Consider the following 25,786-nt stretch of genomic DNA (forward strand, 5'->3'; position numbering starts at 1 on the left):
TTCTTTGAATTTCAGAGACATGTCAGTAGTTCATAATAAAAGAACAATGTTCATTTTACTCAAACATTTACCTATAAAGAGTAAAATCAGAGAAACTGGTAGTTTTTCTCTGATTTCTTAATTTTTTCCAGAGCTGCACATTCATATCAAAATATCGCAAAACAACAGAAGAGGACTAGGACCACTGAAAAAATAAAATTCAGATTTTTTTTCTCAGAATTTTATTTAAAAAATTAAGAATTCTGAGGATTCAGTGATGCTGGTTGTTTAAATAATCAGAAACTATTTAAAGAGGACATGAAGAAGCTCTAGTAGCATATTTAGAGCTAAACTTAACTTTAAATTGAATTGTTTCATTGCCAATTATTTCCATTTCCAGAATAGAAATAACTCACTGAATTTTGTATTTCTCCACAGAGCAGTGGAGATATTCATTTCTAAACTCAGATACTTTCTGATCTAAAGCAGAAAGTCATGAAAGCTGCAGATTTATTCATGTGTTTATTTATCACACGTACAAGTTTTGGTAACACTTTATTAGAAGGGCGTGCATAAGACTGACATAACACCTGTCATAAACATGAAGGAGTCTTTATGAATGTTTATGACAGTTGTCATAAAGTGTCATTCGGTAAATAATTACACTTTTAATGCAAAGTTGCTCTAAAAGTGCCAACTTTGCATGATTTTGTAAATTATGATAATTTAATGCAAAGTTGGCATTTTTAATGGACTTTAATGCAACTTTTAGAGCAACTTTGCATTAAAAGTGTCATTATTTACCGAACGACACTTCATGACAACAGTCATAAACATTCATAAAGACTCCTTCATGTTTATGTCATGTTCATGACGGTGTCATGTCCCTTCTAATAAAGTGTTACCCAAGTTTGTGTGGCAATGCAACATTCACCAAGACATTCAAATAGGACCATTTGGGAAATTAAGATGTTTGCCGAACTGAAATGTTACTAAACAGGAACACCAAATTATATGTCGTTTATAATTTTATTGACTTTACCAAACATTCAATTCAAAACGAGGGGCTTGGATTCATACATCTTGTTTACACGGCTACTAGAAAGGCTGGCAGCCTGGATGTGTAAAGCCTTCAGAAGTGTTTGAAGGCTCTTGCACCAGAACTTGTTGTTGCAGCAACATGTTCTCAGATTTTGAATAATTGCATCCAACCAGCAATAAACTGTCTACAAACATCTGGCTCACAAGATTGCAGAATGGCAAAAATGCTTTTTTCGCCTTAGAGAAAGAGCTATAAAAATGTCCACAAGGACGGAGGATAAAACTGTACTGTGGCTGTCTGGCAGCCTGCAGGCAATAAAAAGCCTTTTTAGAAATAAACTCTTCTGAAATGTAAGCCAGTGAGGAGGCAGAGTGAGCGTTTGGGGGTGTTTCAGAACGAAGGACTGATTTGACTTTCAGTGGACAGCCGTGCTTCACAAGCTGTGAACCGTTTACTTGATAACATCAAATACAGGGAGGTGGTGAGAATAAAACAACCGAGTTATTAACCTGATAATGGAAGAAAGCCAGAGGTGACCAAGCAAAACCATATTTTCCTTCGTTTTGTAATTTAAATTGACATTGAAAGAGATTTGTTTTAAATAAATAAAACAANAATAAAAGAACAATGTTCATTTTACTCAAACATTTACCTATAAAGAGTAAAATCAGAGAAACTGGTAGTTTTTCTCTGATTTCTTAATTTTTTCCAGAGCTGCACATTCATATCAAAATATCGCAAAACAACGGAAGAGGACTAGGACCACTGAAAAAATAAAATTCAGATTTTTTTTCTCAGAATTTTATTTAAAAAATTAAGAATTCTGAGGATTCAGTGATGCTGGTTGTTTAAATAATCAGAAACTATTTAAAGAGGACATGAAGAAGCTCTAGTAGCATATTTAGAGCTAAACTTAACTTTAAATTGAATTGTTTCATTGCCAATTATTTCCATTTCCAGAATAGAAATAACTCACTGAATTTTGTATTTCTCCACAGAGCAGTGGAGATATTCATTTCTAAACTCAGATACTTTCTGATCTAAAGCAGAAAGTCATGAAAGCTGCAGATTTATTCATGTGTTTATTTATCACACGTACAAGTTTTGGTAACACTTTATTAGAAGGGGTGTGCATAAGACTGGCATGACATAACACCTGCCATAAACATGAAGGAGTCTTTATGAATGTTTATGACAGTTGTCATAAAGTGTCATTCGGTAAATAATTACACTTTTAATGCAAAGTTGCTCTAAAAGTGCCAACTTTGCATGATTTTGTAAATTATGATAATTTAATGCAAAGTTGGCATTTTTAATGGACTTTCAATGCAACTTTTAGAGCAACTTTGCATTAAAAGTGTCATTATTTACCGAACGACACTTTATGACAACAGTCATAAACATTCATAAAGACTCCTTCATGTTTATGTCATGTTCATGACGGTGTCATGCCAGTCTTATGCACACGCCTTCAAATAAAGTGCTACCCAAGTTTTTGTGGCAATGCAACATTCACCAAGACATTAAAATAGGACCATTTGGGAAATTAAGATGTTTGCCGAACTGAAATGTTACTAAACAGGAACACCAAATTATATGTCGTTTATAATTTTATTGACTTTACCAAACATTCAATTCAAAACGAGGGGCTTGGATTCATACATCTTGTTTACACGGCTACTAGAAAGGCTGGCAGCCTGGATGTGTAAAGCCTTCAGAAGTGTTTGAAGGCTCTTGCACCAGAACTTGTTGTTGCAGCAACATGTTCTCAGATTTTGAATAATTGCATCCAACCAGCAATAAACTGTCTACAAACATCTGGCTCACAAGATTGCAGAATGGCAAAAATGCATTTTTCGCCTTAGAGAAAGAGCTATAAAAATGTCCACAAGGACGGAGGATAAAACTGTACTGTGGCTGTCTGGCAGCCTGCAGGCAATAAAAAGCCTTTTTAGAAATAAACTCTTCTGAAATGTAAGCCAGTGAGGAGGCAGGGTGAGCGGTTTGGGGGTGTTTCAGAACGAAGGACTGATTTGACTTTCAGTGGACAGCCGTGCTTCACAAGCTGTGAACCGTTTACTTGATAACATCAAATACAGGGAGGTGGTGAGAATAAAACAACCGAGTTATTAACCTGATAATGGAAGAAAGCCAGAGGTGACCAAGCAAAACCATATTTTCCTTCGTTTTGTAATTTAAATTGACATTGAAAGAGATTTGTTTTAAATAAATAAAACAAATAAATAAAACAATAATACAAAAACAAACATGCAGTTAAAAGATCGATTTTCAACCAGTTTTGTGTACAAAAGTGTTAAGAATGTAAACATGTTTTCACTGAAGATCTTTAAAAGTGTACGTCCAATTTTAAATTAACATTCATTATCGCTGTGGCTGCATACAAAATAGACCGGGGTGCATTTGAGAATGAATTGAAAGGGAATGCAAACACTGCAAATGGAAAAAAAATAAATTTACCAAGTAATTTTGCTTTAGTTTCTAGTGAAAATATGTCGGTACACTTGAAGTGAGACAAACCTGACTAACAAGTAACCTTTCGGTTTGACTTAAGTCAATAATTGTTGAATATAGATTTTTAAAAAGTACTGGATCCGATGGCAGATTATGACATTTTTCCAATGTTATAAGAGAAACAATTTGCCAGTGGAATTAGCACTTTTCCATCACATTAAGGGATTATTAAGTTAAAAAAAAAGGCTTTTCTTGCTGAAAAGTTACTTGTAAGTCAGTTTTGTCTTATTTCAAGTGTAAAAAGATGTTTCCACTTGAAACTAGACTAAAATTACTTGGTGAGGTTTGTGTTTTTGAAGCATGATGAAAATGTATGACCAGCATTCAGACTGCATGCCAGCAGACCTAAACGTTTGCAGCAGCTTTCCTCCAGCACAGAGATTCGCTCCAGACTGCATCATGTTCTGCAGCGTTGTCAGCTGAAGCAGTGAGGAGTGAAAGCAGCACTGGGTAGTGATTTAGAGGCTGTCTGCAGTGTCCAAGCTACATCCTATTTCTTTTCATTTTCCAACGCGACCGCAGCTCTGAGAAATGTTGGATTTATCCGTGTCGTGGCACAGGAGTCCTGGCACGGTGAACCTCACTGCTCGTAATTCAATCCGCAACACTATTCATCAGGAGGGGTCCTAAAACCTCAAGACTGAGTCAGGGACAAGAGTAAATGAGAAAGAAAAGGGCAGAACGTAATAGCACACAGCTGTGTGTGTGGGCTCTGGTGTGCACAAGCTGGTGTTTAGCTTTTTCTACATAATATTGGATGTGAAAGGAAATGAGAAATGAGAGAGCGAGCGAGAGCGAGAGCTGGAGAGGAGAAATCCTGCCTGAGCTTCAAGGGGCTTCTTTATTATCTCCTTCTCATCTCTCCTCTGTGAGATGTCACAGCAGCGGTGATGATGAAAGGAATGAAGTTCAGCATCAATGAATAGGGAAGAGCGCGCTGAGAGATACACACGCAAAAAGCAGGAAAGAGAAAGGAGGCCGTGTCTGTGTTTGAAGTGTACAAATATGACATTTGTAACCTCAAACTTCAAATACAAATATGGTGTTTGAGATGAATGAAGGATTTATAAAACGGCAGGAATAAATTTGGCGATATTTAATGTGAGACATCTTTGAGGAAGGTGGACTTCTGCGCCTCCTCTGCGGCTTAGGAAGTCTGGCTCAAGGCAAGGGAGTTTGGAAAATTACACATTTCCTCAAAAAATGCATTTAAATGTAACTAGCAGAGTTGGAGAAAGGAGTAGTTACAGATGTACGAAAAAGGAAAAATACATTTGGAGACGTTGAATTATTTTATGCAGAAAAAGAACAGAACAGCAAAGTTTTCTCATCTAGAAACTTGTTTTGTGACCAGAGGAGAGTCGAGTTTTCTTCAACGCTTAACCTCTGCAACTTTAACAGAGGAGGAGATTTTCGTTTTTGCTACTTTGAAAAGGTTATTTCTTCAAAGTGCTGTGGGGGTGGAGGCAGAAGTAAAGTGAAAAACATTTTTTACATTTTTTGTTATTCTGCAAGTAAGAATTTAAAGAGTCAGCCAATGAATAATTATTAAGTTACTCTGACATCTATGAATTTCCTTAGAAAATGCAAAAGTAATGTAAATATTTATAACACTTCCTCTCAGTCGCCTATCTATGACGAGGAGCAGTGGTGGGATTGGTTTGCACTCATCCATACAGTCAAAAACCTGACTTTGGTTTTTGATGCCAAAGTCAGGCCAAGGAGAAAAAAATGACATTTTCTAAGCTGTAGCTTAAGTAGGCCTCTTTTCAGCTGATGGAGTCTTAAAACGAGATGCTGTTGAACTCCTAGAGTGGAATTGCAAAGTCTCACATGGAAAAACTTCCCTGAAAATAAAATGGTTCTCACCAACTTTGACGCCAAAATCCAATATGGCTGTCATGTGTCTAAAAATACCCAAAAACATGCAAAATGATATGCATTTTCAAACATATTTCCTTCATGTTCAAATGCATAAAGACCTTTTGTGTTGCAGGGTTTCCCCCAGTGTTTTATAAGCCTGGCAGCCCGCCATGCTTTCCTAGCCCCCCCTCCAGGCCAAGCGTTGCTTGTTTTTGGTTTTAGAAAAATTAATAATCCAAAAAAATAAAATAATAATTCTTTTATTATTTTATTTTAATCCGGATTGCAAGCGTCTCTGTTGCTCTGAGTGTTTCACTGGTGGAGCAAATTTATTCCTAAAAGTTTATAGTTTATGCATTTAAACCAATGCATAAACCAATGGACCAATCACACAGCTGCTGGTGAATGATCTCCGCCCTCCTTTCACTCAAACAGGCTGACCTGTATGGATATTTACATCAACCCCCTGTGTGGAATTAGGTTTCTTTGGCGAACTCCACATCAAGGTAAGAGTTTAAACCCACCGGGTTAGCTCTGGTTTCGCAGCTCTATGTGAACAGCAGGAATAACTTGTAGCTGAGCTTTCAGACGTGCAGTGAGGGAGCGGTGAGGATGATTTATATTTGTGAAAAAACAATTATGTGGGGCGTTTACATCTCAACACACTGCCCAGTGCCCGGCTCTGTCTTCCCTGTAAAGTTCATGGTCCCAGTTGGCCTGAGCTTTACTGGTTAACGAACCAGCGCTGACCTCATCATGCAGGTTCAGCCCGGTGAGGAGCTTTCGCGCTCGCTGCACCAGACAAAGACACACCTGCAGTTTATTAAAGTTTTTAAACTGTTTGGAAAAAAAATATTCTTGCCTGATTTTGTTGGGGGGTTTTTGTTACTTATATGAATTATTGACATTTTTGACAATAATTCATATAAAAATACCAACATTTCCAGTTAACTTTATATTTTGGTCCATTTGATGATGTAATTTTTAAATATTAAATGTAGACTTTTTAACAAATACTTTTTTACTCATACTTGAATAATTTCTTGGACGACTAATTTTTATTTTTACCTGAGTAAAAGTATAGTATAGCATAGTGTAGTATAGTATGGTATAGCATGGTATAGTATGGTGTAGTGTAGTATAGCATAATATGGCATAACATAGCACAGTATAGTACAATGTGGTATAGTATAGTATAGCACATCATAGCATTGCATAGTGTAGTATAGTATGGTATAGTATGGTATAGTATGGTGTAGTGTAGTGTAGTGTAGTATAGCATAATAATGGCATAACACAGCAAACAATGTGGTATAGTATAGTATGGTATAGCACAGCATAGCATTGCATAGTATAGCACAGTGTAGCATAGTATGGTATAGCATGGTATGGTATGGTGTAGTGTTGTAGTATAGCATAATATGGCATAACACAGCATAGTATAGTATAGTGTGGTATAGTATAGTGTAGTATAGTATAGTATGGTATAGCACAGCATAGCATGGCATAGTATAGTATAGTGCGGTGTAGTGTGGCATAGCAAAATATGGCATAATATAGTACAGTATAGCATAGTGTAGTATAGTATAGTTTAGTATTGTATAGTGTAGTATAGTATAGTATAAAAAATAAAGAACACTTGTTCCATTAGAAGATTCTTTTTTTACTCCAGAGTAAAAATATGAAATAAATTACAGCCAAATATCATCCAGTTTCTCTTTAAAACGGCCACTTTGACACGCTGACTGACAAACGTGCGCTTACCTAATGCGTCACGTCAACGGATGAACTCTGAACACGCCGACCTGCCAGCAACGGTAACTTTTATTTTGATGTAAGCTTGGTTTTCCACTGCTGTTCAAAGTGAACAGTGAGTGGAGATTACGACCGACAGTGAATTCAAATAAGAACTGCAATGCACTCATAAAAGGAAAGAAAACCAAGGAAGCAGGAGAAAATAATGCGTCAAGTCAGAATAAAAGCAAGAGACCATATCAAAGACTATCTGTCCCGATAATGACTCCACTCGAATCATGTTAATGAACAAGTGAGTTCGGTCTTCGCTCATTTTCTCCCCCCATGTGAATAAAAGTGTAGCTGTCGCTGTAATCATCCAGTACAGCAGATCAATGGACCGTCTTTAACCACAGTGATTCAGAGAAGTCTGATATAAATAGCTGCTAATTTCACAGATACACACAAAAATAGACTTAATATCACAGAGTCTTTTGTGAAAAAAGTAAAGAGGAAGACTGGAAGTTAAAGGATCTTGCCCCATGAGACAATTTAATTTAAAAACAGATAACTATGGTGGTTTGCAAAATAATTTAGTTTTTGTGTTTTCAGATTTTGTCACATTGCAGCTACAGATCTCAATTCATTTACTGGGATTTTAGCAAATAGATCAACAGTAAAAACTTCACAATCATAAATGGAAGCTGGAAGATGCAAGTGCAACAGACTGAATGAGTTAGGAATTTATATTTTTAATTTTTATTTTACATATGAAGGAACTTATTTTTGAAACCTGGTGATCACAGAATCTATGATGATGATTCCAGCAGAGAGAATAAATGAACTGCATGAACTGCAAAAACACAAAATATTACAAAGTAGTTTTGGTCCAGTTTGTCGTGCAAATATCTTCATTCACTTGAATTAAGACAAAACTAACTTACAAGTAATGTTTATGTAAGACACAGGAGCTTGTTTTAGGTCACTGATTCCTTAATATTGATGATAAAGTATTAGCTCCTCTGGCAGATTATTTCACTTAAACATTTTCTCCAATGTTTTCTCATATGAAATATTAATAATAAACAATAAATAATGTCTTCTTTAAAGTGTCATAAGATGTTTGCACTAGAAACTAAACCAATATTACTTGGTAAGATTTTGTGTTTTTGCAGTTCAGATTTTTTCAGTGACCATCACAACCCACAGGCTGTTTGAACAAAATTATATTGAATATGACAAAACCAATGAGATATAAGAGGATGTGGCAGAAAATATTTAAAAAACAGAGAGAAAGGGGTGAGAATAAATGGAACAAGAGGCAAAATAAATGTGCAGGAGGCAAAAGAAGAAAGGGATCAAAGACAAAGGCAAACAAAGAAGAGTTGGAAGGAGAAAACAGGGTGAATGCAAAGGGGTAAAGATGAAAATAGTGCCTGCTCTCATTGCTGTCTGCTGCTCTTGTTTTGGCAGGATGTAAAGTGAGTAGATCCTCAGGGAAGTATTACACAATAGCACACATACAAGCACATGAACACTCTCTTCCCATTCATGCACCGCAGGCGCATTGGAGAGGGATCTACGTGTCCAGCTATGCCCACAGTGCAGCTCTGCCAGCAGTGTGGGAGTCCAGGACTGTGGCCTGTTTATAACCTGTCACCGAGACTCTAATCTACACCGACAGCTCCCAGGTGACCAATGGGCTCACTGCCCCGGCAAGTGACAGGCCGCTGGGCAGGCTGAACCCTGCTAACCTTCACAGACACTCACAGGGAAGAGCAAACTGCTACGCTTCTGTTCAAATGTGTGTGTGTGTGTGTGTGTGTGAGGGGGAAGAGCGACTGCAGCCTCCGAGCTGGCCGGAGTACAAGAAATTAAATCAATACCGCAATCAGCAAAGACTAAAAGATTAGTGAGGGGGGAGAAAGGGTGGACGGAGTACAGAGAGGGTGCATTAGGAGGAAAGGGGGATTATATGAAGAGGGGAAGTGGAAGAGAAGGAGAGAATGCTGTACAGTAATGAGCTGATATATAAAGCAGCCGCACAGCGGAGCAAGGCTCGTACCTGCTGGCGTAGTGTTCAATCCTGCTGTGTGTGTCTGCATGGGGCAGCCTGGGTGAGGAGCAAGGGCTGAAAAGAAGCAAATTCAAAGTCATTATTCCTCAGTGAAAAAGAAAAACACCTTAGTTCAACATGAAACAGTACAAGAGGCCAGCATGCGAGACACAGCAGGGGGGAAACGGAAAGTTACTGCAGGCATTTGGTTCTGGTGGAAGAAGTAGCATTTAAGAGTTTGTGATTAGAAATGCTCACTTTATTCTTCTGCCATGATGAAAACGGGAAATGTCACAAGATGTGTTTCCAACACTGTAAAAATAATTTTTGGTCTAGTTTCTAGTGCAAATATCTTAGTTCACTTGAAATAAGACAAAATGCCTCAAAAGTAACCTGTCAGCAAGATATAGTTACTTGTTTTAAGCAAATAATTTCTTAATATTGATAAAAAAGTTATAGTTCTATTGGCTGATTATTTCACTTATAACATGGGACAAAATTCTTGTTAAAAGTAAAATAGTTTACCAATGTAGCTAGAACCTTTTCATCAATATTAAGGAATTATTGAGTTAACACAGGCTCTTATTTCTTGCTGAAAAGTTACTTTTGTCTTATTTCAAGGGTACTAAAATATTTCCACTAGAAACTAGACCAAAATTACTTGGTAAGATTTTGTGTTTTTACAGTGCATTGACCATATAACTGCACAATTTGACATTTTGCATGACACAAGTCAAATGATCAATAACCGGATGTCGCCACTGGACAGCAGGAAGAAGTTGGAGGATGACGGTGAAGAATATTTTTTTAAAGACTTATTGCATGAACAAACTTATTCACATGTGATTTTAACTGCGTTTCTTATTTAATGGAAACACCTGAATTACGAAATCATGTTTTTTTCAACATTAGCGAAACATTGACAAAGTTTTGCACACATTTGTAATGGAAACACAGCTGATGATAAACGATGTAAATCTGAATATGACTTCCTTCTTACATGGAAAAAAACTCATGTTCAGATAGAGGTGGAAGTATTTATGGACCAAATACCTTTAATTCAAATTACCTTGAAAAAGTACTTTACTGATTACTTGATTTTAACGGTAACCAAGTTAGATTATCAGTTACTTTCAGCTGCCAATAATCTCCCCCTCTTGCTGGTTTTGGACCCAAGTTTAATTCTTTTATTTTTAGTTTGGGACCTCCTGCCTCTGCTTTGCACCACCTGGTGGGACTTGATCTGTCAGTCTGACTGCGGCGTGCTGCGACTCCAAATGTTTCTTCAAATGCAATGCGATATTTTTAAAGCTAGAAAGGTTGGAAGGCTATTGTAACACCCAGAGTGCAACACTAATTGATTTTGTTTTCATGTATTAATGTTTATGTCATTTTACTCAAGGAAATTGTGAAAGGAGAGTTTTAAAAATAAGGAGTAACGTTTGTCTGACGGCACGTTGCTGCATCTTCTATCACAGCCCTGGACTTAATCAGCCGCTGCTTCCTATCTCTCCATGTTATTAGATCCTCAGAAAGTCTCATATCTGTTCTGAGTAATGTTTCTTTAATTTTAGAGGTTATAAAACAATGACACAATCCAGTGAAACATGGCCTCATGCTACATCATTCTGGGTGCTCTTGTAACCTGAGGCTACTGCTTCCTGGTGAGCTCACGGGTTTTTATCTCACTGCTCCGGTTCTGCGTTTCTTTTCCAGCAGACTTGCTCATGAGAAATGTGCCTGAATCAGAGCGAGATCACAAGGCTAATGTCATGAACACAGAGAAGTGACTTTAAACCATTCTGGTGATTATCAGGAAACATTAGCAAGAAAACACAACAAATAAAAGTAGATGAAAATAAAAACCTATTTTATGTTCGAATCAGTTCAATTTCAAAGCAATATGTATATTTCAGGAAGCAGCAGATATTTCAGAGTTTACTCATTATAATTGTTGAGTCTTGTTTCAATTTATGAAACATGATCAAACATTTTTCATCCTCAGTAAACTTTTTTTTTAAATAAAAACTTTTCACAGTAGCAAAAACACTTAAAGACAAAAAAAAATCTTGTTTTGCGAAATATGTCGTGTTGTTGGGCAACAGCAGAAATTTCACTTTAAATAAACCTACAAAAGGCTCAAAATGTTAATTTTTGTCCTGTTTTTTTAAACAAACGACAGCAGTTTGTGCATAAGCAGAGTATAAACAGTGACAACATAATTTATTCGCTTTAGTGCACAGATGTTTTCTGACATTTACCTTCTTATTTCATAAACTGTATTGCATGATTAATGTGAGTCATTGTAATATCTATTAAAGCAATAATGTTGCTTTTTTTTCCATGTTTGCAGCCTTTTATCACAATAAAGCAGAAGTTAAACTAGTGTTTCTCAAACACTCATGAATCACCTCACTTAGCATTACCTCGCAACAACACAACATCTTAATGTACAAAGCCTGAAACAAATCCATTAGCCTCTTAGCTCATCGTCTTTGTTCGTCCTAATGTGAAGGGTGGCGCTGATTTGTAATTGTGACCGCCACAACAAAACCATGAACACGTCTACTAGGGACGTTTTGAGTTGTTTACATGTTAGAAACACATAAAAAGTTCTTTGCTACAAGCATTGTGTGAACTAATAATGTTTTAGGGCTATTTGTAATTCAGAAGCATAATAAAAGAAAAACAGAATGAGATGTTTGGCAAAAACATTTTCTTTCAGCAGGTAGATAGCCTGACGTAAATAGTTTTAGTTTAGGTGCTAAGATGCAGTTAGTCAGCGTGGGGCGCAGCTCTGCTCACCATAATGTCGCATTAAGGCTTTCATTTTAGTGACCCGGTTTTAAGTCACTTATCCGTCATTATTTTTACACACAATCCTTTGGTAAGTTAACTGTAGCATCGCACAGCTAACTTAAGTCACGGCAAATAAACGGTTGTTTATATGCAGTACCTCGTGGACCACTAGGGGGCGCCAGCGGACCACCAGTGGTCCGAGGACCACAGTTTGAGAAAGACCGAGTTGGAGGGTAAATAGAACCAGGAAGCAGCTTAAGCTTGAACATTTTAAGCATTTCCTTCTCCGATGTAAAGAAGCCAACATGATTACAAATCTGTTAAAAACCTTTACATGACTTTTTCATTCTGTAGTAACACCAACATTGGGAGCCATTTGCTTTAGCAGTCATCTTATTGTTTCCTTTGCAAATTATTTTCTTGCATGATAGAAGGGTTTAGGGGAAGACGTAAATGTTTGTTTTATCTTTAATGTAAAATATAAAATGCATCGGGAACCCGTAGACAGACTAAATTAAATGCAGATCCCAAAAATCTTGGGTGGATAGAAATTTCTGGGTCTTTGTGTCCTTTTTACTCTGCCACTCTCTCCCACCGACACCATTTCTCCCCAGTTTCTTCCTTCTTGTTCAACAATGAACTCTGACCTCAACCGAGGCCAGTGAGGCCGTCAGGGACTTATATTTTGTTTTGGATTCTTTTGTGACCTCCTGAATGAGCCGATGTGAGGGTTTACCACTGATCCATATTTTCTCCATTTGTGGATAATAGCTCTCGCCGGCCTGAAGGAGTTTTGAAGCCTTAGAAACAACTCTAACCCTTGACTGAAGGATCTTTCCAGGTGTGATGCTTTGGAGATATTTTAGTCCTGTTGTCAGAAAGATAAGTGATTTCTTGTTTGTACCTTTCTGGCAGTACTCAGGTCTGGAGAGTGAAATCTAACCTAGTTTTTCATACAGAGGGCCAAGTTTGTTTTAAGTGTTGTTGTTTTTTATCAGCTTAAAAATGACATGATGCGTATAGCAATCATGGCGAGAAAGCTGAAAAATATGACATACTTTTTTAAATTGACAGAATCAGATTGAATTATTATTAGAAAGTCAAAGCTTCATGAAAATCAAGGATATTCTCATTCATGTTTTTTTCCAGTTTTACAGGTGACCTTTATGCTTCCTTGAATATATTAGCACAGGCTATAAAAAACCTGTTTGTTACATTTTTCACACAAATTCTTAGATGACGACATTTTAATCTGGTAGGTTCTTTGTATTTTGATCTCCTTTCAGGATGAGCTGTTTTAGGACAACTTGTCACGTTACATCCAAATGAGCTACTGCTGGCCGCGCTCACAAACGCTGAAGGCATTCTTCAGCTTTCAAAAGAAATCTGATGTTTTTTGAACAATAACAATATTTGTTGTTAATCTGTTGCTAAGCGACGGGCGCGTTTTCTGGTAACCAAGTCCCATGAAGTAAACATCTCATTGTTACTTTTGCAAAATTTACCAACTGTAAATTTCTTGTGTCTAAGCAGATAAGCAGAATTTTAAAAGAGTTTATGTTTTATAAACAATAACATTACATGTTATCAATTTGATGTTAAGAGATGAGCGTGTTTTTCTGGTAACGAACTGCCACGAAGTAAAAATCAGATTTTTACTTCTGTGTTGAACATCTGTTTTATAATATATTTACCACCAATGACAAAGAAAACATTTTCACTTTTCTGCAACATTCACCAACTGCACAAATCTTGTTAAGTAGTAAATAGTATAAGAAGTATTTCAAAAGAGCTGAAGAAATCTTATGTTTTTTGAACAATAACTATTTGTTGTTATCGGTTGCTAAGAGACGAGCGCGTCTTCTGGTAATGAACTGCTACGCTCATCTCACACCAAACACCAAATTAATAACACGTAATGTTATTGTTTATAAAACATAAGCTCTTTTGAATTACTGTTTATCTGCGTAGACACAGGAAATTTACAATTGGTATATTTTAGAAAAGTTAAAATGAGAAGTTTACTTTGTGGCACTTGGTTACCAGAAAACGCACTCGTTGCTTAGCAACAGATTAACAACAAATATTGTTATTCAAAAAGAATACAGTTTCTTCTGCTCTTTTGAAATACTACGTAAGTTACTTAGCAAGATTTGTGCAGTTGGTGAATTTTGCAGAAAAGTGAAAATGTTTTTGTCATTGGTGGTAAATATATTATAAAACAGACGGTCAATACAGAAGTGAAAATGAGATTTTTACTTCGTGGCAGTTCGTTACCAGAAAACACGCTCATCTCTTAACACCAAATTAATAACACGTAATGTTATTGTTTATAAGACATAAGGTCTTCTGAATTACTGTTTATCTGCTCAGACACAAGAAATTAACAGCTGGTAAATTTTGCAAAACTAAAAATCAGACGTTTACTTCGTGGCACTTGGTTACCAGAAAACACGCTCGTCGCTTAGCAACAGATTAACAACAAATATTGTTATTGTTCAAAAAACATCAGATTTCTTTTCCTCTTTTGAAATACTGCTTACATTATGCTACTTACTACTTAACAAGATTTGTGCAGTTGGTGAATGTTGCAGAAAAGTGAAAATGTTTTCTTTGTCATTGGTGGTAAATATATTATAAAACAGATGTTCAACACAGAAGTAAAAATCAGACGTTTACTTCGTGGCAGTTCGTTACCAGAAAAACACGCTCATCTCTTAACATCAAATTGATAACATGTAATGTTATTGTTTATAAAACATAAACTCTTTTGAAATACAGCTTATCTGCTCAGACACAAGAAATTTACAGTTAGTAAATTTTGCAAAAGTAAAAATCAGATGTTTTCTTTGTGGCACTTGGTTACCAGAAAACGCGCCCGTCGCTTAGCAACAGAATAACAACAAATATTGTTATTGTTCAAAAAAGATTTCTTTTTCTCTTTTGAAATACTAATACTATTTACTACTTAAGAATTGTGCAGTTGGCGAATTTCGTTTAATAGATTTGTCTCAAGTAAATAAATGTACACAATTCTGCCTGTCTGCATGGCGGAGCATCTGAGAAAAGACACAACGGGCTGAATGTGTGTTGTGGGACTCACGTCTCTGAGCTTTCAGCTTCCAGTACAGATTGCACAGGCAGGTAACCTCTCTGTGGGTGCTTTGTAAAGTACTGCTTTGACCTGAACTTGTTCTTCAGAGTCTTAGCGAAGTCCCTCATCTTCTCTCCCGAGGTTGTCTGCCGCCGTCCAGGGAAGCGCGTGGAGGAGGGGGCGAAAAGTGGAGGTTGAAGCACAGGGCATGGATGATTGAAAGACAAATTGCACTGCTTTAGAGTTGCCATCTCCAGAGACCACCTCATGTAAAATGTATCCACTTTTTTCCCCTCCAATACTAATGTTTCCTTCTATCCACCGCCTCTACATTATTGCTCTGTTTAAAATCTTCTGTTTGTCATCATATCTGTCAGTAATTTTTACATGCTTGCCTGCTGCGAGAACCGTAGCCTGCTATATAAAAACATTTTTGCAGAAAATAAAAATACTGCTGGATTTTACGTCTTGAAATTGAACTGATCTTATCACATTTACACTCACTGTACTGATGATTCATGGGTTTTCCCGAATGTTTGTGCTCCAAACATCCCTTTAAATGAACCAAAAATTTGCCAAAAATCAATTTTTCTACTAAGTGATTCTCTCTCCGTTTATTCTATAGAGCTGGACAAAAAGATACAGTCGATAAGATCCTTAGTTCATGCTTGGCAGAAGAAATAGGGAATTAGGAGTATGTATTTTGTTCTTGAGTAGAGTTGAGCTTCATCTCTCCCTAAAGACTTGAATTTGTATTCTGGTAAAGCGGTGCATAATGCTCGTCTTACTGGGGTGTAGTACTCCATGATGGGGTAGTGCAGCTTCTTGCCCTTGCTTGTGCGGCCGGTCAGAAAACATGTCTGGCAGATGTCCACATTGAACTGCTTCAAACTGCGATACCTGTCGAGATCAATAAAACAGAGACTTTAACGATGTTTGCAGGAGAACTGAATGGAGTGGTAGAGTGGCTGGGTGTGTGTGTGTGTATTCTTATCTCAGACATGCTGTAGAGGCCTATATTTCTTTGCACACTCACACAAAAGACGTTTGATTTCCTATACAAAACCCTGGGATTTTGGGGTTGTTAAAATGACTAATAGGTTTAACTTAAGTTTAGGACAAATCTTAATGAAATCTCTCAAATCAATGTAATGACTTCAGCAGAAACAGCAAAAGAAATATCTTAGAACAATACAAAAAAATCCATACATTTCACAATGACCTAACAGAAAACATCAAATTCATTCGTTTATTTAATATATGTAAATGATCATTCCTAGAATTCTAATTTTAAGTCCCTTCTTGTCAATTAAAATCCTAATAAACTGCTGCTGGCCACACCCCCAACTCAACGTTTGCAGTCACACATGAAAACTGCTGCAAAAAATTACCCAAACTTACATCTTTGAAAAGCAGAAGTAGAGCTTCCTGCACAAGCAACAAGAATGCAGCAACTGGTTTCTGAATGGTAGGTCAACAATAAAACACTTACTTGTCTGTCCCAGCAGCCATTGTACAGCGCATACAGTGGTAAAATCAGCTGACCAAACATGCTGGAGCTCTACTTGGATTGCTAAGTTATGGGCTAGGATCGGTGGGGGTTGCTAGGTAACGGAGCAGTGTGAGATGGGACTTTTTCCAGACACCAAAAACCATTAACTTATTTTAAAAAAAAATCTGCTGGATTTATTATTTTTTTTATTCTTGGACAGTTTTTAGAAGCAGCTGAAACCCAAACCAAAGTATTAAAATGTGCAAAATGTGAATTTTGCATAATAGCTCTTCTTTTAAAAAAAATACTGCTTTACAAAGGCCCCAAAATTATATTTATTTCTGACACCGTTAAAAGGTGCAACAAGGACAGATATCCGTTTATCACAGATTTTTGGTTACCTGATAAAGCAAAAGTCTAATTTCACACTTCTAAAAAAAATCATCTGTTTTAATCATTTGATCCACTAACAATATCTTTACATGTGAATATCCATTTGGATGAATTGAATGCCCAGCAGCCATGCCTACCTGAAGCCCTTAATGGGGCATTGTTTGCAGACGTAGCATTTGGCCTGATGCTTGGTGGACTCTGCTGCAGCTACGCGGTGCAGGACGGGCAGCCAAACCATCGACTGGGGCTCGAGGCTCATCCATTCCAGGAAATGAGACACCTCAATGGCAGGTTTCCCAGGGGCCTGTTAGGGAAAGGTAAGAGACACAAGAGACTGTAAACAACCCAAATACAGATCAACAGGAGGCTATGTTCTTAAAGCAATAAAAACAGCAACAGCTCTTTCCTGCTTAAAGGCAGTTTCAGCTAAAACGTCCCAATATTGAAGAGAGCGCAAAGCATTAAATCTTTCATGTAGCATATATGCTTAAGCATTTACAAAGCTAAAAATATAACAGACATAAATTATACAGGGGTTACTGTGAGTTTGCATGTTCTCTCTCTCCTGAGGAAAGCTTGTTTGAAAAAAAAGAAAAAGAAAAAAGAAAGCCAACCTAATAAAGGAATAACTCTCCAAGTGCTCAAAATCCGTAATGTGCTAAATTCTCATTAAGTCTGCATCAGAGACGCATTAAGAAGTAGATTTCCCCGGGGCTGCCCCCACTGCTCAAGCAGGGTAACATAATAAATGTATGTGTGCAGTGATCACAGGCGGAGAGGTGCTCAGAGATGTGGGGTCTCCGGGGATGGAGGAGCTCTTCTGTTAGCAGGGTACCCAGCCTGGCTCCCTGTGGGAGGTCGAATGGCAGCTTCTTACACACCAAAACACCTGGAGCTGCTCACCTGATCACGCTGCTCCGCCTCAAAACAGACGGGACGTTCACTGTCACTGGGACATTTAGCTTGAGTAATACGACCTCTTCTACCATGCATATATATAAAAAATAGTGATGGGTTTTGTATTTCCCAAATTATTTTGTTTCATTTTCTTCAGTTCTTTACCTTTGAATGCTGTGAAAGCACTGGAATATTTAATGGGAGATGAATTATTCTTACTTCTTGCCTGGATTTTTCCAAATAACCCCTGCAGAGACCTTCCTCTGCTCACGCTGTTTTCAGCAACTATTTCATGCAGCCTGCTTTGTTGTTGCCGTTTCCTCCGTCTTTCTGTCATTTCAGTTTAACAGTCAACATGAAGTGGAGACGAACAGTATCGAGAACCATCAAGTGTCCCTGAATAACCGGTAGACGGGTCACTCTAATTTTATCTCAGAGTAAATATAAACACAACAGAATACGTTCAAAGAGCTGCATCTGATACAGCCGTTACTGACCGGATTACATTGTGCACCAAGAGAATATTATTGGAAACTGAGGGATTCTGATTGGCTAATAATCTTCTGCTGCCTTCAGTTTTCATTTGTTGACCTAAATCAGTGGCAGAAGATTAAATTTAATCCATCTATTTTTTACCTTCTTGGATGCTTCCTTGAACATGTTCGGATAAGTCTATAGGCTATAACAAACATGTTCATTACATTTTTCGCACAAAATCATTCTTAGATAATGAGATTTACGTCTGCTCAGTTCTGCCCATTTCAGAATGAGCTGTTTTAGGGCCTCCTGTTGCTTTAAATCCAACCACACATGTACACATTTATGCCTAATGGGAATTTAGAGCAACCAAGTCCTGTTTTTGGTTTGTGGGTGGAAGCCGGAGTAACCAGTAAGGATCCACACATATACAGTGGAGAATATGCAAAATGGAAACGGAGAAGAAGTGAAGCTGGAAGCCAGGATCCTCTGGTTCTTCTTCAGCTAGAAGAAGCAGAATTTTATTTTCTCATACTTTACATTTTCTGCTGAATCTTCTTGGATTAATCTTGATGGGAAAGATATACCTCGTTTCTGTGGCTTATTAAATGCAATGATAAAAGCATCATGAATTATTTAAAGCACAAGCACAATAATTATTATTTTTTTCTTGACTGGAAAACAAACAAAGGTAAATTCCCAAAGCAGCCAGTCTAATTTAAATTTTTTTGCATTTCCTTTTTTTTTTTTTTTAATTACATGTTTTATTTTATTTGTTTTACTTTAAAAACAGCTCTGAAACAGTTTGGACTTTGATATAGAGAGGCGCCCACACCATGACCTCTCCACCACAGTTCATCTGTTAATGGTTTTATAAACAAACCCGGTGACGTAAATTAAGACCAACCATTTCAACTCTGATCTCCTCGGTGTAAAGAACAGCTGTGTTGGCAGGCTGTCGTGTTGGAGGCGTTCTCTTGACAATTCATCTTACAGACTTCTTCGTTCCAGATAATTCGTCCTGATGCTCAGAGAAAGTTCTTGCAAAAGTAACTGAGATATTCAAACATCTGAACTGCACCAGTGACCTGGTGATGAGCTTTTATAGAGCTTTAAAGGGGCAGTGTTATGTATTCTCCAGGGCATTTTATAGCACAGTCAGTAAATCTGAGCTTCAGTAGACATAAAAATGCTTTATATATCAAATATGACTTAATTTGTAATTTAACGCCTTGAAATTGGGCTTCTGTCTCTTTGAAAACACCTTTAAAAAGTAATCACATCGGTCCTCTGTTAACCCATTAACAACATTTTTACCAGCGTTGAACAGAAAAGTTGCTTATGTAATGAACTCAGCTGATGCACAGTCCCACTAGGTGTTTGCTAAATGCTGCTGGCTAGTCTGAGGGAGCTGAGTTGGAGTTGGAAGCTTGGAAACTTGGAATCTGAAGCTTCAAGGAGGAGCTTCATCTTGAAGGCGGGGCTAGGTCCACCCAGGCTGAATGGTTGCCATGGAGATGAGAGGATTTCCCAAACATTTATGAAGGAATCCAGGTGTTTTTGATGAGGGAAAACATGATGTAAAGCTCGCACTGCCCCTTTAAAGATGCAGCCTAAACCTCCAAATGTCCAAATGTCAGAAAAAAATCTATTTAATCAGCCTCCAGAGCTCTAAGCACATCTGTTAATGGACCTGGGCGTGAAACGCGGCCGTGTCCTCACCATGCGGAAGCAGCTCCGGACGCTTGGCTCCGTGTTGCTGCCGCCGAAAGCTGCGACTTCGCCCAGCTGGCGGGGGATCTGGATGGCTTCATGTAGCAGCAGGCTGAGGTGACGCTGGTCTGTCAAGCCTCCAGGACCGGACACCTGACGGAACAAGTCTGCAAAACGTTCACGCAGTTATCCATCAATTATGCACTAACTAATCTAATTTCACACTGGCACATGCAGCAGCAATCATTATACGATGTGTAGCTAAGAGCATTAGCCACGCATGTGTCTGTATGTTTTCTTTCCTCTGCGTGAGGACACTTGCTGACTTTAAAATTCTGCATTTATTCCAAAATCAACTAGCTTTTATCTTTTTTAAACTAGGAATAAATCTTTATTAATGATCTTCCTGGCTACTTTAGAGATGAAAGACCTGCACAAAAGCCATCTTGTCAAGTTCTGACTGACTCTTTTGCTATGCTTGGAGTCTGCCTGTCGCTGAAGAGATGAATCCTGACAGGCGTGTGAGTGTGCTGCACAATCGCAGCACTGCATGTATCCCCCCTCTTTGCGGGCTTATATCTCCCCACAATGAGCAAACGTTTGGCTCCAACGCCTGCATCTTAAACAGCCTCCTTCACATCGTCCTCATAACCAGAGCTGAGGCCTGTTTGATGTTTTTAAATATTCCCACAAAGCTTCTGAGTGGAGCTCTGGACATGTTTTATGGAGACATTTTCTCAGCATATCGGCCTCTTACATCTTAAATATGCCGCTTTCATTGTGCAGACTATGTGGTGAGATAATAGGAACCATTGGTTCGACACAAAAGCACAAGAACTGCAGTTTTTCTCACTGCTGAGATTTTCCAATTCTGGAAACGCTGTGGATGAAAATTACATTTCCAGAACACATTCATATCAGACTCGGTATAGATTCATTAATTTAAAAGGACTGAACACATTTTCTGATGTGAAAACTGGAAAAAGATTTCAGAACGCATCGCACTGAACAAGACATGCACTATAAGAAAGCAAAAATAAAAACCAAATGATTAATGAAAACGTGTTGGAGAGATATCTAGAGGTGATTCTGCTGGTGAATTTAACAGGAATCAGTCAGAAACATAATATGCTAAACTGGGCTATGTAGCATAATACGCTATAGTTTAGCCTTCTTGTGTGCTAACCTTACTTTTAATTAATTCACAATTAATCAGAGGTTACCAATCAGAGATTTACCAATAGTATTATTTGGTAGCAGGAAGTGCACTTCTGCAGATGGCAGTAGGACCGCAGGAAGGAGGAATAGCAGCTTTATTTTTTCACAGATCATCTGTCTCATACTGCTAGTACAAATATGTAAAACAAAACCTGTATTTTTACAAAAGATACCTACTGCAGCTTTAATTAAACAATTTCATAGTTGTTTACAATATCTTATAGTAAAAAATCTGTTTGAAAATGTATGTTTAATACTAAGTTGAAGAGCATTTATTTTACCTGGTAAAATATTGACTGCTCAGAGTCTCTCAAGAGAATCCCACTTCAAATAGTCAAAACTTTTAAGAACAAATGCTGCATTAAACATGAATCATTTCCAAAGGAGACAAGGAGCGCTAAACTTATTTTAAAGTTGTTTGAAAAAGTAAAAGCCTTAAGAAAGTGACTCCTGCAAGCAATCCTTTTAAGGCCTGTGGTGCAGCAAGTAAAGAAAGCTTTCTTCATTATGGCAACATAACCATTCTCCGCCATTACACTAAGTGGATGTCTTGTAATCCTGGCAATCAGGGATGTTTTATTTTGGATCTCTCTCTTCAGTCGATAAGATGCACTTACCGACTCAAACAAGCATCAGACTTACATTTGTACTTCTCCTGGACGTCTGCGTTGCACAAGCTCACCAGTCCCATTTTGAAGCTGAGAACTCGCATTTTGCCATTTCGTGCACTGCAGGAAAGAAACGCAGAGAGGATAAGGAAAAAAAAACTTCTGAGATTACAGAGTTTTTAAAAGGTGGACAATCTCGAATCGCTGCGTTGTGGATCGTAGTAATGCAGAGCCCTGCTGGGAAGAATTACACGGGTCACAGCAGCACAATTCAGGTCAGTGAAGTAGTGTGAAATTGCATTAGAGGACATTCAGAGTAAGTAAAGGCTCTTCAGGGAATTGGTAAAGTGTGGTCCAAGAATTTTATGCCCAGAAGAGCAATACAAATCTCATATGCCAGATAAAATACATCAATAAAACACCTTGTAAAGGTATCCTGCCATTAACTTTTTACATTTTGCCACCAAAGACTTTAATATTTCTATTGGTATTAAATGCAGCAGACCAACACTGGTATGTTTAAAACATAAAAGGAAAATAATAAATTTTTTCTTAAGTTCTTGAAATAAAAATTTGGTATTGTAATCAGCCCTGGAGTTGACAGAAAGATGGGTGGCACATTCTGTTCTTAGAATAGGTTGTTGCCAAGAGTATGGCGTCACATTCCTGCCAAAAACCCTGAGAGAGAACTGAAGAGAACATACGTCTGATCACAGGCATTTCCATTTATTTACAGGCCCATTAATGCAGCACTAAAGTTGTGCACTTCTCTGAGTTTAATGAGCATAATTAGGCAAGGAAACTCTTCTCATTGTCTGAATTTTCAGATCAAATCCAGGTGGAGGGAGGTGAGTTTAACCATGCTGCGTTCATAGACCTGCAAATTAAGAGAAATACCCATCATGAGCTATGTGCTCTCCTGGTTAATAAATCCACTGATGTGATTCCTTAATAAGCTCCTCAAGGTTTTTGGCAGGAATGTGACAACATACTGGTGCAGCAGCTGCTGAAGTCGGTGCTGCTGCAAAAACTCATGAGGAGAAAAAAAACGATGACATAAAATGAGTAAGACCAAATCTAAGTTTAATTGAGGTCAGCACTCGAAGTCTGAATTTCACTAAAAACCTAGAAACTTGTCATCTAGCTGAGCTTTTTGCAAAACATAACGCAAGAATTTCAGTACGAGTCTCAAAACAAATTCAAAAATACTTCACCAACAGAAATTAAATCTGACTGTAACTCATATTAATTCAGATTGTTCAGAGAGTTATTGAAGATAGTGATGGCTGTTGGCGGGAAAGATCCCTTGTAGCAGTCTGTATAACAGCGAAAACGAAGAAGTCTCTGACTGAAGACACTGCAGATGAGAAGTGAGATTCTACAACATTACATATAACACTTTTAAAAATTTTGATAAAAAGAAACTGGAAACCTATTATACTCCATTGTCTTTGTCCCTCACATAAAATACACTAAAGTTTGTGGTGACATCATAAAATACCTTCACAGTACTGTTCAAACCTCATGTGAAAAAGAAATGCCTAAATCCCTAAATGAAGAACAGACAGTTTTTAAACAAGCAATACATTTTTGATTCATGGAACGCAGAAAAATTAAATTTGAGAACTAACCACGTCATCGCAATGTTTCCAAACAGCCTGCAAGAATTTAACGCAGATCTAAGCAGCATTAGCAAAACCGTGCTAATCAAATTAGCATTTCAAATGTCACACGGAGGATGGAGAACATTGGATTCATCAAAGAACATCAGGTCAAATTAGATGAAAGCGCAAACTTCATTTCTGCAGCTGAATGCTGGCCTGGAGGAGTATAGATCTGTATGTGACAAGTTTCTAAAAATGTGCACACATTAAAAATGCACAAATATATATATGAGAAGGGAAGACATAAAGTGGTGAGTCACTGTTGCTCCCCTGTTAGATTCAGGACCAGAGGAGACACTGAGCACATGGTGACGACTGGCTGTCAGTATCTTTCTCTCACGCTTTCTGCTGAGCACCTCATGCCATCTTCAATGTGCATCCCAGCGCTGCTCCTCAGGGGACACATTTCTCCCTGACAAGCCTCCGGAAGTAATGCACACACAAACATATACGCACACACACTCGCCGTAAACCACGTTTTCTCCTCACAAGCACAAAATTAAGCTCAAGTCTCGTTCACATTCCCTGCTGCTGTTTATTAGGGAACAAAAAGCAATTACTGAAATTTATTCAGACGACGAAGCCGCTGATTGTTTCTCATTAGCAGAGAGTGGTTAAAAGCTACAGACCGGATATACGGCTTTCGCTGCAGCTGTCTTATGTTTCGCTGTCTGTGCTGTGGGGCTTTTCCTGGAGAGGGAACAAACAGGAACAAAGCTGGGTGAGTTCTGGTGTCAAAGAGGATTTGCTCTGGTTGTGTCTGACCCTCTGGCTTGAAGCTGTTACTGCAGCTTTAGCCGTTCGCAGTCTTCCTAAACGTCTGAGAAAGTGACTGCTCACATCCGTCTCCAATCTGTTTTCCTGCAACTGCTAAGAAACGGCTCTTACAAGACATCAAATGAGGCAGCAGCACAACAATAAAGTACATTTCTGATGCCTAGGAACACATTTAAGTTCACAAAATGCCCATCAATGTGGAGATACCTGTAAGATAATAATTTGAGGTTTTGAAGATTTCACAGCAACATTTGCAATGCTGACAGAAACTGCTGCTGAGGTAACAATTATTTTTTCATAATTATGTGAAGCAAATTTATGTTAGCTATGGAAAAACAAATTCCTGACTGGATTCTTTCTGGTAAGATTAATAGTTCAAATACTTTGTTAAAAACATAAAGGTGACCTCCAAATGATCAAATTATTATCATATGTTGTGTTAGACTTAAAACACTTGATTGTCTCCAACTCAAGACAGTATTTCCAGAGTTATTTTGCATTTTCTGAGACCATATTTGGTCAAATCTGAAAATAAACATCTCTGGAAAAAATGAAGAGCCCAAAAAACCTCCTGGTTATTCCACCAAATACTGATTTCTGAGTTAAAACATTAGTATTGTTGTTTCTAAATGAATATGAACTTGTTTTCTTTGCATTATTTGAGGTCTGGAAGCACTGCATCTTGTTAATTATTTTGACCATTTCTCATTTTCTGCAAATAAATGCAAGAGATTTTTGCTTGGGATCTCAGAGACATGTTGTCAATAGTTCATAGAATAAAAGAACAACGTTCATTTTACTCAATCATATACCTATAAAAATTAAAATCAGAGAATCTGATCATTTTAAGTGGCCTCTTAATTTTTTACAGACCTGCATATACAAGTAACAGAATAAAAAAAAAGCAAAAAAGAGAGTAAATCCTAGTTGGGCGCATTGATTAGTCCTTCTTGGAAAATAACAAAGGCCTGATTCAAAGAAGAAGCCAGAAATTCAATATGTGGAAGACCTTTTCAGGCTGACAATGAACTACAGAAACCTTCAAAGGTCAAACAAGTTTGAGAGGGAAAAGGTTGTGATGAGTCATGTTGGACATTTACCTCAAATACGACAAATTTAGTTTAGTTATGTAGCACTTTAAAAAAGCATCTCAAAGCGATACAACAAACAGGATAAAAATGATCACAAATGATACAGATGAATAGAACAGAACCATACGAGTACATGAAAATATAAACGTTTCTGAGGCAGACTGTGAAGAAATGCTGGTGAATTTAAATTCAAGACTCTTTGAACAAGCTGATTCTTCTGCTTTGGTGGAGAATCAATGATGGGTTCAGGTTTAATACGCATTTTTCCAGATGAAAAACCTGACCTAGTAAAGGTTAAGGTGGAGTTGAGCTGCTTTCTGAAGCAGTTTAAAACATCTCATCAAGACAAAGGAGACC

The 25,786-nt window shown here is 37.6% G+C and overlaps 1 protein-coding gene and 1 long non-coding RNA gene across 4 annotated transcripts in view; one reads left to right on the top strand and one right to left on the bottom strand.

Moving 5' to 3' along the window:
* Window positions 1-25,786, bottom strand: part of drp2 (dystrophin related protein 2) — a 242,152-nt gene that overhangs the window by 15,218 nt on the left and 201,148 nt on the right. For all 3 annotated transcript variants that reach the window (XM_016680505.1, XM_016680504.1, XM_007569658.2), the window contains 6 exons: window positions 21,932-22,017; window positions 20,081-20,238; window positions 17,122-17,288; window positions 15,888-15,999; window positions 15,109-15,245; window positions 9,216-9,281 (listed from right to left, as the gene is read on the bottom strand). In XM_016680505.1, coding sequence (XP_016535991.1) covers window positions 9,216-9,281; window positions 15,109-15,245; window positions 15,888-15,999; window positions 17,122-17,288; window positions 20,081-20,238; window positions 21,932-22,017 — 726 coding nt within the window. The remainder of the gene's footprint in view (window positions 1-9,215; window positions 9,282-15,108; window positions 15,246-15,887; window positions 16,000-17,121; window positions 17,289-20,080; window positions 20,239-21,931; window positions 22,018-25,786) is intronic.
* LOC107838358 (uncharacterized) lies at window positions 15,015-15,563 on the top strand. Its single transcript, XR_001664417.1, has 2 exons — window positions 15,015-15,149; window positions 15,241-15,563. It is a non-coding gene; the product is annotated as an uncharacterized LOC107838358 (long non-coding RNA).

Source organism: Poecilia formosa, unplaced genomic scaffold, assembly GCF_000485575.1.
Source record: "Poecilia formosa unplaced genomic scaffold, Poecilia_formosa-5.1.2 Scaffold244, whole genome shotgun sequence".
In the NCBI taxonomy this organism is placed as follows: Eukaryota; Metazoa; Chordata; class Actinopteri; order Cyprinodontiformes; family Poeciliidae; genus Poecilia; species Poecilia formosa.